Source organism: Erythrolamprus reginae, chromosome 2, assembly GCF_031021105.1.
Source record: "Erythrolamprus reginae isolate rEryReg1 chromosome 2, rEryReg1.hap1, whole genome shotgun sequence".
NCBI classification, from domain to species: domain Eukaryota; kingdom Metazoa; phylum Chordata; class Lepidosauria; order Squamata; family Dipsadidae; genus Erythrolamprus; species Erythrolamprus reginae.
Window position 1 is genome coordinate 51,371,639 of NC_091951.1, and position 20,134 is coordinate 51,391,772.

The window sequence follows — 20,134 nt, forward strand, 5'->3', positions numbered from 1 at the left end:
AAGGAAAGAAAGAGATGAGAGAGGGAGGAAGAGAGTGTGAGAGAGGAAGAAGCAAGATAGAGAAAGAGAGAGAGAAAGAAAGATGAGAAGGGAAGAGAGTGACGTCATCGGGTGGAAAAATCGCGATATAGCGTTTCGCGAAGATTGAGATCGCGAAAATCGAGGGATCACTGTAGTTTGATAGTGGTGAGATAATTATTTGTTTAGCAGAGTGATGGTGTTGTGGGAAAAAAACTGTTCTTGTGTCTAGTTATCTTAGTGTACAGTGCTCTATAGTGTCATTTTGAGGGTAGGAGTTGAAACAATTTATCTCCAGGATGTGAGGGGTGCGTAAATATTTTCACAGCCCTCTTTTTGACTCATGCAGCATACAGGTCCTCAGTGGAAGGCAGGTTGGCAGTAAATGTTTTTTTCTGCAGCTCTAATTATCCTCTGACGTCCATGTTTCTGTCTTGTTGGGTTGCAGAACCTAACCATACAGTTATAGAAGTGCAGATGACAGACTTAACAATTCCTCTGTAGAACTTACATTGTGGCATCAGTCTTGGTTGGTCATAGAGGGTCTGTGCTCCAGGAATCTTACTTGTGCCTTAAGACAGGAGGAATGTTCTCTGATTTTCTCTTACAAATAATTGAACTGAACAATAAAACCCAGAATCCTCCTTCTTGTCTCTTTCATGAATGATTATAACATGATACACTGGTTAGGAAATTCTACTACTCCTTTGCTTAGGCAGAAAAGCACTAATCTACAATAACTGTTTGTGGATGCATGGCTAATTTACTTTTCCTGCTGTTTTTCATAAAAAAAACCTTCCTGGCAGCCAGCCCAACTCTTTTAATCTTGCCTCAGGGTCCCATGAAGCATGAAGCTGTTTTAAAAGAATGCAATTTTATTCTGCTCTTCTCTTTTCTAATTTTTTTTTGCCTTTCATTCTGTCAAGTCTTTGGGAAACCCATTATAGATTTTTTTTAAAAAATCTTACTCTCAATTAGGGTGAATTGCATTATATCTCTACAAACCTTTTGATTCTAGGCTCCAGAATCTCTTAGATGTAAAAGATTCAAAATGGAAATATTATTTATGCTTCTTTGTGTGTTTGTGCATATGTGTATGTGTGGGTATATATGTATGTATGCATATAGATGTCTCTGTGTGTATGCATTTATGTAAATGTACAATATATATGTACATATGAAAATGTTTTGCATGGTGGCTATACAATATTCCCTCACTACTTCGCGGTTCACCTTTTGCGGATTTGGTGCATCGCAGGGGGATTTTTGTGGGAGGCGTGTTGCACAGAAGCTGGGCGGGTGTGTCAGAATGAAGCGGGGGTGTGGCGGTGTCTGCTGGAGCCGGAGGTGGGCTTCCACTGCCGGTGAGTGGCTGGGTGGAGGGGGGGCTTGACAGCTGGGATTCTAGGACTGCCCAGGGGTCAGGAGGCTGTGCTGGAGCCGAGGGGGAAGTGGAAGGCTCATCATCCTCTGCCTCGACGGCTTTTCTGCTTTCAGCGGGACGAGGGGAAGCAAGGCGGGCACCTCCTTTCTTCTCCTCCGTATCCCTGAGCGCTTTCAAGGAGGCGGCCAAGGGCATCACACAGTTAGTGGCGGAGAAGCCTTTTTTTTGGTCCTTACTTTGCAGATTTTCGTTTATCGTGGGTGGTCCAGGAATGTAACACCCATAATAAATGAGGGAGCACTGTATTGCATAGATGAGATGTCTTGGAGATGCTTCCTTTTGATTTTCTGAACAGCCATAGACTATTTAGAATCTCAGGATCTTTTTCTAAACATCCCTAACTATGAATAACTTCCTTATAATTATAGATGACAGAGTTCCCTGGGTAGAGCCTGGCATGGTGAATCTATAATAATTCCTATGGTTGGAAAGGCACTGAATATGTTCCATTGATTGATTGATTACAGCAGCAAGCACCCTTCCTAGCTAGCATGCTAAAACAGAATTCCTTTGCAGAATATGGATTTTTAGAGTAGCCAGAAGGTCACCATACTAGATACCAAAGGTGGTCGCAGAGGGATTGGGGGAAAGTATCCTTTCACCCAAAGCAAAAATGAGAAGAACCCAAAGAGTTTCACTAAAGGTAAATGCTAGCCAGAAAAAGAGGGAAGAATGAAAGTATGAAAGAAGTGACTATCCATCCACCCACCCACCCATGGTCCCTTTATGGAAGTACGTATGTTTGTACTTGTACACACTAACATATATACAGACATACAGGAAACATACATACACACATATAGATATACATACTGTGAAGTTTCTGCAAGATGCCCTAATTAATTCATGAGCCCCGAGTTGTCAACCTCGCTACGGTTCTACATTCCTACTACGCTTCAGCTGCCATGAGAAACGGGAGGTGGGTGGGTGGGTTGGATATGGGGGGGCAAGGGGGCAGGAGGCCCTGTTAAGTTTTGTTTCCTAATGCAGAGTGGGATAGGTTTCAGTTTCCTGGAAAACAGGTGACCAGGAGGAGACCGTTAGAAGCTGCATTCCATCAATGTGACATGGTTTGGAAGATGTGTCCACCTGACGGTCATGGACACTGGAAATTGGCTAATCTCCAAAGGGGGGTCAAGTGGGGATTTTGATATACGCTTGTATTGCGCCTTTTTCCTTAGTCTTTGCTTTACTTCTCTTCCTTTCAGTTCTGATTTCTGATAAATTCACTTTTGAAGTTAAAAGCGTAGACATCAGAGAGTTGTTGTTAATGGCGACTATTCTGAGCAGAGACAGGTTACAAGCGGTGTGCCACAAGGGTCTGTTCTGGGTCCTATTCTTTTTAATATGTTTGTGAGTAACATAGGGGAAGGTTTGGTAGGGAAGGTTTGCCTATTTGTCGATGACTCTAAAGTATGCAATAGGGTTGATATTCCTGGAGGCGTCTGTAATATGGTAAATGATTTAGCTTTACTAGATAAATGATCCAAGCAATGGAAACTGCAGTTTAATGTTTCCAAATGTAAAATAATGCACTTGAGGAAAAGGAATCCTCAATCTGAATATTGTATTGGCAGTTCTGTGTTAACAAAAACTTCAGAAGAGAAGGATTTAGGGGTAGTGATTTCTGACAGTCTCAAAATGGGTGAGCAGTGTGGTCGGGCAGTAGGAAAAGCAAGTAGGATGCTTGGCTGCATAGCTAGAGGTATAACAAGCAGGAAGAGGAGATTGTGATCCTGCTATATAGAGCACTGGTGAGACCACTTTTGGAATACTTTGTTTAGTTCTGGAGACCTCACCTACAAAAAGATATTGACAAAATTGAATGGGTCCAAAGACGGGCTACAAGAATGGTGGAAGGTCTTAAGCATAAAACGTATCAGGAAAGACTTAATGAGCTCAATCTGTATAGTCTGGAGGACAGAAGGTAAAGGGGGGACATGATCGAAACATTTAAATATATTAAAGGGTTAAATAAGGTTCAGGAGGGAAGTGTTTTTAGGAAAGTGAACACAAGAACAAGGGGACACAATCTGAAGTTAGTTGGGGGAAAGATTAGAAGTAACGTGAGAAAATATTTTACTGAAAGAGTAGTAGATGCTTGGAACAAACTTCCAGCAGACGTGGTTGGTAAATCCACAGTAACTGAATTTAAACATGCCTGGGATAAACATATATCCATCCTAAGATAAAATACAGGAAATAGTATAAGGGCAGACTAGATGGACCATGAGGTCTTTTTCTGCCGTCAATCTTCTATGTTTCTATGTTTCTTTGTTAAAATGGACTCTGAGTTTTATTTTTCTTAAATTCTGATTGAAGCAGTTGACACGAGTCAAACTTCAAAAGAAATGCAGTCATTTATTAGGCGTGACATTCCGGTAATACTCCCATGCAATCAGAGCTAATCTCACATAGGTTCCCCCCCCAATGAACCTGTCTCCCTCCCTCTTCCCTGGGCATGTTATAAATCACATTCTCCAATGAACCACAGGCTGTGAAACCCACACACCTTCTACTGACTCCGGTAACCCAGAATACAATCAACAAGAAAGGCATCTGTGGAATGTCGTTTCAACCAAGCAAATTCGTCAGTTCCGCTCTCATCCTTCCTGCTTATGGCAACTTGAAAGCTTTGCAAGTTGACACATAGATACTAAAGATGAAAATCTATTAAAAGTCCGGGGATTTTAATAAAATGAAAATGAAGTACCGTAATCATTTGTGTCCCTTTTCATATTTCCTCCACATGTTGCATTTGACTAGAAATAGTGCAGGTGTTCATTGAGGATTCCAGCCGGTATTATTCTTTTGTTGTTGTTGTTGTTTATTTCTGTAACACCTTATGTGTTACAAGTGCTTTCCGCTTGTTACCCATTACAAAGTTAGATTTATCATCCTTTTTGGAACCTACCACAAGATGACTGAAAGTTGGACTTTTTCAGAGGTGCATCAAATGTTTAATTGCATAAATAAAATGCTGACTTAAGCAAGTGCTCAATTTTACACCAATATAGTAAAGGATTCATAAAGTCCTGGATTTGCATAATTTAATTTTCTGCACAGAAGATACTTGAAATCAATAGCATGATTCATAGCCATAGCATAGAAGAGCCACGCTGCCATTCTTGGAACTCAGAGTCCAAGTACAAAAGATTTTACAATTGATTAAATTTTGAGTGCTGACAGAGTGTTTTCTCCTCAGAATCTATAAACTCTTTAAATCTGTTCTCTTTACCCTTGTGGATTTGGAAAGTCTAGCAGATACATGGAACTAAGAAATTAAGACTTTTCTTTTTACAAAGAAATTGTACCAAGTGTTAGATACCATATTGAACCTTTAGTTATTGCTTTATATTTAAAATTTTCTCTTCTAGTCTAATTTTGAAGTGGATACTGGGGGGAAGAAGAGTAGAAGATGAAGTTTAGATGCAAATGTGCATCTATTTTTTATGTATTTCCAATTTATGTGACAATAGCAATGGATTCATGTGAGGTGGAGTCTCTCAGGCACAATATTTTGCTGTTCTCAGAATTCTTCTGAGCTTTACTTATACAGGTAATCCTCGACTTATGATCATAATTGAGCGCCAGATTTCTGTTGCTAAGCAAAATAGTTGTAAAATAACAACAACAGAATTGGAAGGGACATTGAAGGTCTTCTAGGCAGGAAGCCCTACACTAGTTCAGATAGGTTATCTGGTTATCCAATATGTTCTTTAAAATTTCCAGTGTTGGAGCATTCATAATATCTGGAGGCAAGGTGTTCCACTGATTGTTTTAACTGTCAGGAAATTTCTCTTCAGTGTTCACCTTAGAACAAGGACAGAAACACCAGCCTGAAGATGACGAGTGGGACCTCGTCGAAACATCGCCAGAAATTTCCAAATCCTACACGGGAAGAAACCCAAATATACCAAGACTGTCTCATATATATATGAGCTAAAAAACAAAAAAACAAAAAAAACATTTGACATGTATGTATGTATGTATGTATGTATGTATGTATGTATGTAGATTGCTCTGAGTTCGGGTTTTGCCCCATGTAATATTTTGAGTGTCTATGCGACGTTTCGGTGAAATCACATTCACCATCATCAGGCTGAAATTATAAGCTTCGTGCTGCTGTAAATATAGAATGTTTGCAACTGCCATTTGTTCCTTATATATAGTGTTGGGGGGGTGGAGATTTGGTTTGAATGTAGCAAATAGATTGGGTGACTATGTTTTAATGATTTGATTGGTTGGTGGAATCACATTTAGTTGAAGGATTATCATGGTGATGATTATGATATGTTTTTTTGTTTAAGGCTGGTTTCCAAATCTCTGGTAGGCGGGACATGTCATCTCTTTTGTTCATGCTGAGGGGGTGCTTTTCTATCTCTATGGCTTCCATAATTATTCTTCTGTAAACATTTTCTGTGTTGGAAAGTAATTTAGTTTTTTCAAAGTCAATTTTGTGCCCTGTTTTTTTAATGTGCTGGACAAGGGAGGAAGTTTTTTCTTCTTTTTTGACTGCATTCTTATGTTCTGCAATGCGTGCGTTTACTCTTCGATTAGTTTGTCCTACTACATTCAAACCAAATCTCCACCCCCAACACTATATATAAGGAACAAATGGCAGTTGCAAACATTCTATATTTACAGCAGCACAAAGCTTATAACTTCAGCCTGATGATGGTGAATGTGATTTCACCGAAACGTCGCATAGACACTCAAAATATTACACGGGGCAAAACCCGAACTCAGAACAATCTACATACATATACCCGTGAAAATCTACGAAAACATATATATATATATATATATGACGGTCTTGGTATATTTGGGTTCCTTCCCGTGTAGGAAGAATATATATATAAAAAGGGGCGGCATACAAATCTAAATAATAAATAAATAAATAAATAAATAAATAAATTTTAATTGTTTTACATAGACAATAAACCAAACAACAAATAAACAATCAGAGAACTGTTGTTATGGTCTCAGGAATGTCTTCTCTTGTTCTCTGTATACTGTACTAGTGAAAATGAATTTTTGTTTATTTGAAGTGGTTTTTGTTTATTTGAAGTGAATTGATTCTTCTGCACAGTCCAGCTATATGTTTCTGGTTTTCTGGATTTATCTATTCCATTTCAGTATTAACTGCATTTCTTTTAGCAACCCACATGAAGAAAATAGTTTAATTAGTACAACTGACTATAAAAGACAATTCATTGAGGAGCTGTCTCTGCTTTGTAATTAAAGATAATCCTTTAAATATCTATCTTCAGCTTGTTGCTTTTCTCTTTAGTATTGGGTAGGAATTGATTTAAACTTACTGTAATGAACTCATTTTCTTTCCCACAGATACATTTTAACAGTATAATACCGGAGTTATTTTCATCAATAAGCTACGTTAGGTGGTTGACCCATAACACATCATAGAAATACATCACAGAAATCATAGATAACATTCCCAGATAAGGATATACTACTATTGTTTAGATCTTTTGCACAACTATAAGTTATTTTAAAAAGTTCTTGTCTACTTCCAAATGATCCACCACTTTATTATGTCTCAGGTTAGGGAAGGTTTTTTTTCTCTCTCTCTCTCCAGAATATAGATTGCATAGAAAATGGATGGACCCTAAGATGACTGGCACCTCTATATCTTTCTGAAGATCTCTTATTAACTATAACAATACCTTTCTTGTACCAAAAGGTGCTTTTTCGAGAGGCAAATAACTGCAGCAATACAGTAGCACATAAGAGATTCAAACTAAATGTAAACCACTCCAAACTTGACTGCAGAAAATACGACTTCATAGAAAGATAGAAGATTGACGACAGAAAAAGACCTCATGGTCTATGTAGTCTGCCCTTATACTATTTCTTGTATTTTATCTTAGGATGGATATATGTTTATCCCAGGCATGTTTAAATTCAGTTACTGTGGATTTACCAACCACTTCTGCTGGAAGTTTGTTCCAAGCATCTACTACTCTTTCAGTAAAATAATATTTTATCACGTTACTTCTGATCTTTCCCCCAACTAACCTCAGATTGTGCCCCCTTGTTCTTGTGTTCACTTTCCTATTAAAACACTTCTCTCCTGAACCTTATTTAACCCTTTAACATATTTTAATGTTTCGATCATGTCCCCCCTTTTCCTTCTGTCCCCCAGACTATACAGATTGAGTTCATTAAGTCTTTCCTGATACGTTTTATGCTTAAGACCTTCCACCATTTTTGTAGCCTGTCTTTGGACCCATTCAATTTTGTCAATATCTTTTTGTAGGTGAGGTCTCCAGAACTGAACACAGTATTCCAAATGTGGTCTCATACAGCGGAATCACAATCTCCCTCTTCCTGCTTGTTATACCTCTAACTATGCAGCCAAGCATTCCACTTGCTTACCCTACCGCCTCCAGCAATAGAGTGATTAGTGCCTGGAATGTACTACTTGACTCTGTGGTTTCTTCCCCAAATCCCAAAAACTTTAATCTTAGATTGCCTTCAGTTGACCTTTCACTGTTTCTAAGAGGTCTGTAAGTGGCATGCATAAATGCACCACGGTGCCTACCGTCCCTGTCTTACTGTCCTTTTGTCCTCTTTTATTGTTATTTTTTATTTATGTTTATACAAACTACTAGTATCCTATACATGTTTGACAAATAAAATAAAACAAACAAACAGGACTTTCTGATTTTTCTTTGAAGACGTTTTGCTTCTCATCCAAGAAGGATGAGAAGCAAAACTTTTTCAAAGAAAATGCAGAAAGTCCTGTTTCTTCTCGAAAAAGCACCTTTGGTACAACTACGACCTGGAGGATTGAGAATCCCCATAGACATTTTAGCTATGCAATACCTTTCTTGGTGATTTTGTTATGGTAGGAGCTCCAATTCTAGACCTCCCTCCAACCTTTTGGAAAGTTTTTGTCACTCAATTTGTTTACACTCAAAGGTCCCATTTAACAGATTGAGCTTCTGATTGCTTTTGTGTCAGTCATGCTCAGGCTAGCATGCTTATTTGGTTTTCATTGTAAAACAACGCATTCAGCTTTTGTATGCCCTTAATGTAGGCAGTGTGTCAAGCTTCCCATTTGGCAGAGCTTTAAATCACATCTCTCCAAACACTTAACTCCTTATTTGCGCATTAGCTTACTTGACAGAAACTCCTGGACGTCACTTAGCCACCTCTCAAATTGGATGATTACAAGACATTCTGCTTGGGGCTTTCCTTGAAGAGTGTCTCAGAGTCACAACTGGTCCAAAATGGGCAATGATGGGTTCATCTTGGTACCGTCACATTGTTTTGTGAGCTGCACTGACTTCCAAGTGTGATTTAAGGCAGTGTTTTTCAACCAGTGTGTCGTGGCACACTAGTGTGCCGTGAGACATGGTCAGGTGTGCCGTGAAGCTCAGAGAAAGAAAGAAAGCAAGAGAGAGAAAGAGCGAGAGCGAGAAAGAGAACAAAAGAGAGAGAGAAAGCAAGAGAGAAAGAGAACAAGAGAAAGAAAGCAAAAGAGAGAGAGAAAGAAAGCAAGAGAGAGAGAGAGAGGGAGGGAAGGAGAGAGAGAGAAAGACAAAGAGGGAGGTAGGGAGGGAGAGAGAAAGAGAACAAAAAAGAGAGGAAGGAAGGAAGAGAAAGAAAGAGAGATGGAGAGAGAAAGAAGGAAGGGGGAGAAAGAGGGAGGGAGAGAGAAATAGAGCGAAAGGGAGGAAGAGAGAGAGAGAATTTTTTTGTCCAAACTTTTTTTAGCCCCCATCCTCCCCCCGCTCAATGTGCCCCAGGGTTTCGTAAATGTAAAAAATGTTCCACGGCTCAAAAAAGGTTGAAAATCACTGATTTAAGGTGCCTGCTGTCACCTGTTGGATAGCAATGGTTGTTTTGTGGGATAGCTTCTCTTCAATTGTTTTAGTCTATCCCATAATGAAAGGCTATAGCTCCTGTAGATCAATGTTTTTCAACCAGTGTGCCACGGCACACTAGTGTCCCGTGAGACATGTTCAGGTGTGCCGTGGGGAAATTAAACATGGGTCCCCAAACTATGGCCCACTTGCCAGATACGGCCCACGGAGGCCATTTATCTGGCCTGCTGCCAGCCGCCGCCAGCCGAACATAAACATTCCCCTCACAATCTCTCCAGCTATCAGCATCAGGAAGAGTGGAGGCACAGGGAATGCTCACTGACCAATCACCTTCTAGGATTCATCCCGACCACTAGCGATGAGCCAATAGCAGGCTGCCTCTCATCCACACCCAGGAAGGTCCCCGCTTGGGCTGACACACACTTCTCATTGTGTGGCCGCAGATAGTAGTTGAAGCTGCTATTCCTCCCCATGGTCCCAATTTCTAATCCTGGTCAGGACTGGAGGTAAATGTTGTCACCACTAGATGAAGCCTCAGCCTCAGCTGGTTATTGATTGTTTGTTTGATTGATTGATTGATTGATTGATTGATTGATAGAGTTGAAAGGGGCCATGAAGGCCATCAAGTTCAACCCCCTGCCCAAGCAGGAACCCCATGTTTATCCTGATGGTGTATATAGATATTTGACCTTTTTCTTTTTATAAGAGGCCCCCAATGCATCACAATGCATCACAATGTTATCTATAGATAGAGTGTCATTTTGTGTCATTTTGGTTGGTGGTGTGCCCCAGGATTTTGTAAATGTAAAAAATGTGCTGTGGCTCAAATAAGGTTGAAAATCACTGCCGTAGATAAAAGATTATCACCAGGAAGGTCCCAGGTAGGCTGTTCTTTTTGTTTGCACTATCAAACTCTGGAACACCTTGTTCCTGCCAGCTTTTCAGAAAACTTTAAAGACTTGGTTGTGGTCCTTGGTTTGGGGTTGAGATTGCTTTGAGATTTTGAGGTATGATTTTTATTTATTGTTGCTCTGGGTATTGCCTACATCAGACACTTAAATGTATCTGCTGTGGAACTGGGACTAAACATATTGTTGCTTATTTTATGACTTTAATGTGTTGTTAGATACCCAGAGATACTGTGGGAGATGAGAAGGAATCACACAAAAAGGAAAGGGAAGAAGGAAGAAAGGAAGGAAAGAAGGAAGGAAGGTGGGAAGGAAGGAAGGGCATCTTTATTGCAGACACAATTAAAGCCATAAATGCACAGATTTATCTCTTGATATTTGCATGAATCAGAGCTCTTATTTATGTATTTTTTAGAAATGCGTATCTAGTATATGTGTGAGAAGATGGTGACTCACAACTTTGGATTTATTTTACCCTGTCCAGCTGAACAAACAACTATTCAGATCTCTGGTCCAGCATTAAAACCATATTGTTTCCCACCCCACCCCTACCCCGGGACATTTCTGAGTCAATAGATATTGGAGTATTCTGTCGACAGCCCTAGAAGAAGTTCTTGGATGTGGGCATATCCTGGGGGTAATGGAGCCATTTGTACCGTAATTGCTTAATTGTGAGTTGAGGATCCAGTGGAGGACTCCTATTGCCAAGATGCTTGCATAAAACAAGAATCTCTGTGTGTTTGTTTGTCTGTGGGTAACAACATTGTTTGAGCTCAAGAAAAGGAGTAATTGGGTCAGGCAGTTTAAAAACCATTCATTGGTTTTTTGTTGACTTGATGGTTCTTGCTAACTTGGAAGTTACTGGTTTCTGCTTCATCAGCTTCACTCCATGCACCATCTATATTTCTCTACTTCCTTCTTTCTCTCCTTTTCTGATCAGGAGGCGCCAAGAATGCTTCTCCTTTCCTTCCTTTTCAGAGGGTGCATTTGCAAGATATTCTTTGAGCCTTGGTGGCACAGTGGTTAGAGGGCAGTACTGCAAGCTGCTTCTGCTGAGTTCTGGCTGTAGTTCATCAGTTCAAGTCTCAGCAGGCTCAAAGTTGACTCAGCCTTGCATCCGTCCGAGGTAGATCCAGATTGTTGAGGGCAATATGCTGATTCTGTAAACCGCTTAGAGATGGCTATAAAGCACTGTGAAGCGGTCTGTAAGTGCTATTGCTATTTGTCTACCCCATTCCCATTTTTTCTTTCCATTGTCTGGATCTGGATAAATCTCCCCTCCCCCTTTCAATTTTCTTTAGCTTTCTCTTTTCCCAACAGGAAACAGCAAGAATGGGAGGGATTTTAGTTTATTCTCTTCATTTATCAGGAACTTCCCCCATTCTGGATCTCTCACTTCTACCTTTGGGTGGGAAATTTGTCTCAAATGAAGTTTTACTGCCCTTGTTCTCTTCAAACAAATGTCCCTTCCTTCCAGAATGTGAATTATTGGCAGGAACTGAACGTTGATTGATCAGTTTGTAGATGGAAGTAAAAGGGAGATGTAGTCCGTGAAATTGTTTGCCAAGAATCAACACTGTCTCAATAGCTCTTCTAATGAATCCACTGTTCCTACATGAGCCTCCTCTACTGATAAGCTAACATGCATTCTAACTTAGTTTCCTCCATCCCCACCTTGGATGAGGGCTGACAGCCCACCAGTGTGCAAAGGGTTTTCCAAGACCAAGAAGAGAACGTAGAAAAATATTTTTAAAAGACAGCTGGAAACCTCAGGTCCATAGGCCACAAAATTGATTGATTGATTGATTGGATTATATGCCGCCCCCTCTGAGGACCCGGGGTGGCTTATAGCGTATAAAAGAAACAACAATACCAGTGTCCTAAATCCAATTAATTTCAATTAACTAATCTAATCTAAAATCCCCAGCTACATTAAAAGCCAGGCATTTCCACTCAGGCAACAAACATACATAGCACTCGTCGGCCAGGGGGCTAAGGTTTAATAGCTCCAAGCCTGGCAGCATAAAAGAGTCTTCAGACTCTTGTGGAGGGCCTGGGAGTAATAGGAATCTCTGGGGGGAGCTGATTCCAGAGGGCCGGGCCCCCCACAGAGAAGGCTCTTCCCCTAGGCCCCACCAAGCGACATTGTCTAGTTGACAGGACCTGGAGAAGGCCGACTCTGTGGGACTTGACTGATCGCTGGGACTCATGGTTGGTACAATTACAATAATTGTCCAGTACTTTTAAAATCTTTTATCCCCCTAGATAGAAATGCATAAGGGAGTAATCTGGAGAAGGATGGATGTGATATACAATAGTAAACGGAGGTCCTTTCCTCAGATGAAGGCCAATAAAGTGGTAATAGTAGGAGGCCATGGTGTTGATTGATATAAAAGACAAAGTTGAGCAGAAATTAGGCTACTGGGATAGCAGAGGGTCAGTAGGTGTTTGGAAAGAGTGATGGGTGGCAGTAAAATGTATTCTGAGACAAAGGCACCTGAGTGGAAGAATGACCTGAGTTAATATAAACGAACCTAGCCATAGCTTTAAAAAATCAGGCCTATTCTCATGATGATAATTTCCATAGCAATAAAGGGTTTTTTGTTTATTTGTTTACTAATTTACTTATTTATTTACTTACTTATTACATAACCAACTTCTTAACTGTCCATCTCCTTCATTGACAAGCTCTGGGCAGTATACAGCAGGGGTCCCCAACCACCGGGCCGCGGACCAGTACCGGGCCGCGGGGCATGTTGCACCGGTCCGTGGAGTCAGCAGCTGCCAGTCCTCCTGCTGCCGCCCCCTCCCTCCAGTGCTTCATCTCCCGCTGGGAAAGAGGCCTCGGGAGGCAGGTTCTGCCGGCCACAGGGCGATGGACGGGACAGAGGGGCGGGAAGGACCGGGAGGCTCAAGCCTCTTTTGGCTTCTGCCGTGGCACGCCTTTGCATTTTTGGCTGGGGGGGGAGGCAGGAGGGCCGGCCTGACCTCCTCCCTCCAGCGCTTCACCTGCCGCCGGGCAAGAGGGTTTGGGAGGCAGGTTCTGCCGGCCACAGTGCGATGGCGGGAAAGAGGGGCGGGAAGGACCAGCACCCCCATGCTTAATCCCGCCCCCAACCACACCCCTTTCCGCCCCCACTGGGCCATAGAAAAATTGCCTTGCTGAAACTGGTCCCTGGTGGAAAAAACGTTGGGGACCACTGGATACAGTATGTATACAGTTTGATCAGTACAATAAAGCATTAGAAACCAAATAATTTAAGGTTTTGGATCCAAAACTGGCATTGCTTCATCTGACCTTTTCTTTCTTTTAAGAATCTTCTTTCCAGGTAGTGATACCTTGCTGCTTTTTTTTTTGGCCAAATCTTACAAGGCTCAGCCACTTCCTCCCTTCTGCATTATTTTGAATTCTTTGACAATCAGATGAATCTTCTTGTTGCCCCATCTGGGCAGAAGCCCTTTCTGGAGACCAAGGATTATTAATAATTGTATAGATTTTGAGCAGAGGTGCACAAGAAGCAATAAGGACTGTTTTGTGCTGACCACAGGAAATGAAGAGAAAACCCCCCACACCAAATAGTATTGTTATTAAGACAACATTGTATATCAACAGAAGTTTTACAAAATAATGAACAAACATTGGAGTTTCCAAACCAAGTGTCTGTATTTGCGTGTCTGTCAGTGTGTCAGTGTGTGTGTGTGTGTGTGTGTGTGTGAGAGAGAGAGTCATGTTCAAACTATATGGGCAGGAGGTAACATGTTGGTGAGAGTAGTCTCCTGATTGTTGTGGTTAGCTCTGGCCCAGCTCCTGCCCCAAGGACTGTGGATGTGGGGGAGACATCCACATGCTGCAGGCCTGTTTTGCCCCTGGTGGAATCTGTTGATGAAGGCTCCTCTGACCAAGAAGACATGAGTGACAGGGAGGAGGAGAGTGTGGCAGACAGCTCAGAAGGAGATCAATTATCTAGCTCCTCCTTGGATTCAGAACAAGAGTTAATGATGCAGCCACGCATGCGGAGAGCGATGCATAGGCAGCAACAACTGAGAGATTATTATCAAAGAAAATGAGGCCACCTGTGGTTGGGTGGGGCTGTGGTAATTAGTGAGGCTGCTATAAATAGCAGCCTGCGAGTTTGGCCATTGTGGAGGATTATCTGATCGTTGTGTTTCATGACTGCTTTACTGACTTTGACCTTTTGTGTGCTGATTTTTCCACGCTTTGAAACTAAACCAGAGCAAAGTATGTTTCACTTTGTGAGAGAAGAGGGACTGTGAATTGCCTCACAGCTGCAAGCTAAGTATCACAGAACTGATAAGGGACTTGTACAAATTACCAGTTTGTTTGGAGATGAGTGCTCTTTGCTATACCAAAAGAGGGCTTAGGTTAAGGGAATTTTCATTATAAAGAACATTGTTTTGAATTTTCAAACGTGTATGTCTGAAATTTGTACCTGTGAATTTTTGGGAGGAGTCTACCAGAGAGCCCGACAGAACACTGGAAGCAAATTGGTGGGCTACCATTTTGCTTCCAGGTCCAATTCAAGGTTTTGGTTGTCACATTTAAAACCCTACATGGCCTGCGACCAAGTCATTTGAAGGACTGTCTTTTCTAATCATATCTACTTGGCAGAGAATGTTATGGGTTCCCTCTCTTAAGGAAGTCCATCAAGTTAGACCAAGAATGGTGGCTCCATGATGGCTCCCTTCCTGTTATAACATCATTTCTGCAGAGATTAAGATAGACCCCCAACTTTGACACTCTCCTGAAAGGACCTGAACTTCTACCAACAGGCTTGGGGACCCCAGAGTGATATGAAGCCCATAAAATGGTTGGCCTGATGGTTGTTGCCAAGAGTGTGGTGGAGGTTTATTGGCTTCTGTATTGAGGTTTTATTTTTTGTAAGCTGCCAGGAACTACTGTAAATAAGTTTGGCTGCCTTATAAATTTTCTCATAAATAAACAAATGCCCATATTGGAAACACACAGGATCTCTTATTTCCAAGGGCACTGCCCATGACATCTTGAAAATTTGTGGCTTAGAAAACGATTTGGTTCAATAGGCTGAGCAGAATTGATGGCTTTGCTCCATATCACCCTGCGACCTTTTTGATTGAATGTTGGTTCCTCTGTTCAGGTGGCAGTAGCCAGGCGAACTCTCCTTACCTTTATTCGTGCGGTAGTTGCTGATTTATTTACCCGCAACAGCCTAATTTGGGGAAGGTGTGATCTCACCAGTAAACAAGGAAAGCAGAGGACAAAGGTTTGGGGGAGAGCAGTTCTATCATTACAGGTGATGGATTCCTCAGTATAAAATTATAGCGCCTTAACCTGGGTATTTTTCAGCTGCACAGATGCTGTTGATCAAATCATTTTTAATAATACGTCTATGGAGATTCTCAGTCATCCAAATCATACTTGACCCAAAGGTGCTTTTTTCAAGAGGCAACTGGACTTTCTTGTTCTTTTTCTTTCCTTTGCGGAGACATTTCGCTTCTCATTCAAGAACAGGGGTGGCAAATTTGCATCATCACGGCAGCATCACATGGCGAATCGGGATTATTTTTCCCCTTCGCTAAACCAGGCGTGGCCAGTACAGGTTGCATCTGGCCCATAGTCTCCCTGTTCTTCAGCTCTGACTCATGAGGAATGGAAACATGGTATGTCATGTTAGTATACTGTATGTAACTATGTTGGGTGTTGCAATACAGAAGCTAACAATGTAAGTTTAAGACTGTACCTTTAAGAGTCATTTGCTGGTTGGGCATGAGAGGTAGCCAGCCTCTTGGGAGAGTTTATACTAGAGATTTGCTGTGTGTATATTTTGCTGTGTGCAATAACCTGATGTGTAAACCATTATTAGGATTATATGTGTATGACATTGGACTGTGTAACTATTATTGTTTATTTGCCTATTTGTATATAATAATATTGTTCTATTTTTGTACTAAGTCTGATTAATTGACTGACTAACATTAGAAACATAGAAGAATGATGGCAGAAAAAGACCTCATGGTCCAATCTAGCATGCGCTTATACTATTTCCTGTATTTTATCTTAGGATGGATATATGTTTATCCCAGGCATGTTTAAATTCAGTGACTGTGGATTTACCAACCAACATTGCTACATTTACTTTGCTTAAAGTTTGTTGAAGGTTTATTATATTACCTAGAAATTGTAACATGCCATATTTAATAACAGCTAAACAATTTAATTTTCTATATGGGATTGTCACTTGGATAATTGCCTCTTCTTCTCCTCCTCCCCAGCTTTGACTGAAGGTTATGATGGCCCCCTGCATGAAAGTCGGCATGGCAGTTTGGTGCAGATCCGGAGGCGGAAGGCATCTGGGGATCTTTACTGGGCATATTCAGGTGAGTCGGGCTGGAGAAAAAAATATCTCAGGTGAAAAGAACCGGGCAGCTTTTCAGGTAGTTCATTAACTCTGAAATGTTTGTGTGATGGAAAATAACACTTGCCGTCTTGAGGACCAATATTGCTATTAGTTTGCGTGAAACGTTACTGTGGGCAGCTGGTTTTGAATATCCTGAAAGGTCAACCAGTGTTGACTTAGTCTAGTATTGTTGTTGTGGTTTGTTGTTGCATTGGTGCCGTTTGGGAAATAAAGATTTGTGAGATTTTCGGTCTCAGGCACAAATATAACTTGGTTAGTCTTAGATATCATGGACCTTGAGTGGGTGAATGTGCACACAGATAACATTTGGTGTTACGTCTCAGGCCCAGGAGCCCTGGGGCCACAGATGGTAGACACAACTGCATAGTCATAGTTCTCTCTCTTTTATTACAGTGGTACCTCTACTTACAAAATTTCTTGATAAGAACGAGGTGTTCAATATTTTTTTGTCTCTTCCCAAGAACCATTTTTCACTTACAAACCGGAGCCTCCAAAGCTATAACCAGAAAAGGCAGGGGGAAGCCTCCATGGGGCCTCTCTAGGAATCTCCTGGGAGGAAACAAGGCCAGAAAAGGTGGGGAGAAGCCTCCCTGGGGCCTCTCTAGGAATCTCCTGGGAGGAATCAGGGCCTTCACCCTCCCTGTGGTTTCCCCAATTGCACACATTATTTGCTTTTACATTGATTCCTATGGGAAAAATTGCTTCTTCTTACAAACTTTTCTACTTAAGAACCTGGCCACGGAATGAATTAAGTTCATAAGTAGAGGTACCACTGTAGATGTGGTTCATATGCAGCACAGATATGAAGGGAGGGGGGCTTCGACCCTGCTATTGCAGCCACCATCTGTGGATGCCTGTACCAAAGTAACAAAATATCCTGGACTGTGTAGCTTTCATGTTGATTTGGTGGCTGCCATTTCTGAGGCCACAGAGAAAAGTGACACTTGCCTTGGAATTTAAACAAATGAAATTCAGCTGCCTAGAACATTGCATTTCAGTTCAACAAGTACAGTATTGCTGAAAGTCTCCCTGGGAACAGCTCATTTTTGTGTATTGCTTCTCAGATTATTTTCCCACTTCTGTTGATTTGTATAATAGGTGAGTGAAGTATTTTGACATTTGCTGTTCTTTTCTTTTTTTGTCAGCGTGGCGTATCTTGATTGTGCTTTTGAAGGTCCTTGCCCTTTACTCTCCATAGTTTATACTTAACACGATTATACTCTGTGAAAAGAGAATATTCCTCGTCACTAATGGATTTCAAGTTCAGAGTGCCTTAACCCAAGCTTTATTATCAACCAGTCTCTTTTCCCCCATCATGCTTATTATATTGCTATCATTGTTAGCCCCAAGTAAAACTTGAAGAAGAACTCGCTGTCTTAGAGTGATTACTTGTTCCAGCTCCTCTGATTCTGGTTCATCGGGCTTATCTCATATATCTGCTGACATGGGTGTCAGGGCCCTGGGCTCAGGCTGCTGCTGTTTAATGCCAGGTCTGTTGTTAAGAAGTCCCCCTGCGTTTGAGATTTACTCCTGGAAGAGCGGGCAGACCTGACATGTATAACTGAGACCTGGCTGGGTCATAAGGGATGTGTTCCCCTTTTGGAGATGTTCCCTGATGGATTTCAGATATTGCATTACCCACGACTCCATGGAAGGGGTGGAGGAGCGGCAATTATTGTCCGCAAGAGTCTTTCTCCTTGCAAGATCCCTGCCCCAGATATTGTTGGGTGTGAATCTCTCCTCTTGAGGTTGGACTCAGGTTTCAGTTGGGTTTGTTGTTGATGTACCTGCTTCCCAGCTGTGTTACAGCAACCCTCCCTGCGCTGCTAGAGGTGGTGGCTGGGTTGGTGGTGAAGTTTCCCAGGCTTATGGTGCTGGGGGACTTCAACTTACCATTGCTTGGCAGATCCTTGGATGCGGTTTCAGTGTTCGACTCATTTTCTTATTATTTTTATGTTTTATATTCCTTCTGGAGGACAGAAGGAAAAGGGGGGACATGATCGAAACATTTAAATATGTCAAAGGGTTAAATAAGGTCCAGGAGGGAAGTGTTTTTAATAGGAAAGTGAACACAAGAACAAGGGGGCACAATCTGAAGTTAGTTGGGGGAAAGATCAAAAGCAACATGAGAAAATATTATTTTACTGAAAGAGTAGTAGATCCTTGGAACAAACTTCCAGCAGACGTGGTAGATGAATCCACAATAACTGAATTTAAACATGCCTGGGATAAACATATATCCATCCTAAGATAAAATACAGAAAATGGTATAAGGGCAGACTAGATGGACCATGAGGTCTTTTTCTGCCATCAGTCTTCTATGTTTCTATGTTTCTTATTAATGTTTAATGTTTAATTTTTGTCAGGTGATAGACATATGTTTATTCCAAGCATGTTTAAACTCATTTATTATATTGGCCAATGATTGCTGGAGTGGTTGCTGAACAAGCGCCACCTAGTTACCAGGAGTGGAATTTCAGTCAAAGCATCTTTGCCTTTCACTTTAGGGATGAGGTCATTAAAAGCCTTCCTGCAGACTTAATCCTCCCTTTCAATTGGCTAATTTTGAAAGCTTCTTAAGTTAATTAATAATAACTTCCCAATAAATCTAAAAAAGGAAAAAGTAGTTATCGGGTTTAGTTTTAACTTTTATTGTTTTGGATGTAAGGGAAAATTGTTATGTATTTACTGAATAGAATTCTTTATTGGCCAAGTGTGATTGGACACACAAGGAATTTGTACCAAACAAATGCTCTTGGTGTACATAACAGAAAAAGATAAATTTGTCAAGAATCATGAGGTACAACACTTAATTATTGTCTTAGGGTACACATAAGCAATCACGAAACAATCAATATTAATATAAATCATAAGGATACAAGCAACAAGTTACAGTCATACAGTCATAAGTGGGAGGAGGTGGGTGATAGGAACAATGAGAAGACTCATAGTAATAGTAATGCAGCCTCAGTGAATAGTTTAACAGTGATGAGGGAATTTGTTTAGCAGAATGATGGTGTTCACGGGAAAAAAACCTGTTCCTGTGTGTACTTGTCTTAATGTGCAGTGCTCTATAGCGTTGTTTTGAGGGTAGGAGTTGAAACCATTTATGTCCAGGATGCGAGGGGTGTGTAAATATTTTCACAGCCCTCTTCTTGACTCGTGCAGCGTACAGGTCCGAGTTCGGGGGGAAACTGTTTTTGTGTGTAGTTGTCTGGGTGTGCAGCTTTGATTTTGATGTGTTAATTCAATTCAATTCAAGAAAGAAAGGGGGGAAACCAGCGGTGGAATGTTCCTGGTCCGGACCGATTCTTAAAACTAGGAGTGGCGGTGGTGGGAGGCTCTGCCCACGCACCCGGGACACTTCTGCACAGAAGTCTTGCGCGCAAACCGGTGACGATCCAATTTACAACCCACCACTGTGGGGGACACACATTTGTGCTCATCTTATTAACCAAAAAGAGGTTACCTCTGAACTGAGTGGGTGCACAATTA

General features: G+C 41.3%; 1 protein-coding gene across 3 annotated transcripts in view; it reads left to right on the forward strand.

Moving 5' to 3' along the window:
- The window catches only part of PTPRG (protein tyrosine phosphatase receptor type G), a 922,721-nt gene that overhangs the window by 196,795 nt on the left and 705,792 nt on the right, over positions 1-20,134 (forward strand). For all 3 annotated transcript variants that reach the window (XM_070738149.1, XM_070738150.1, XM_070738152.1), the window contains exon 2: positions 16,494-16,598. In XM_070738149.1, the coding sequence (XP_070594250.1) occupies positions 16,494-16,598 (105 nt within the window). The remainder of the gene's footprint in view (positions 1-16,493; positions 16,599-20,134) is intronic.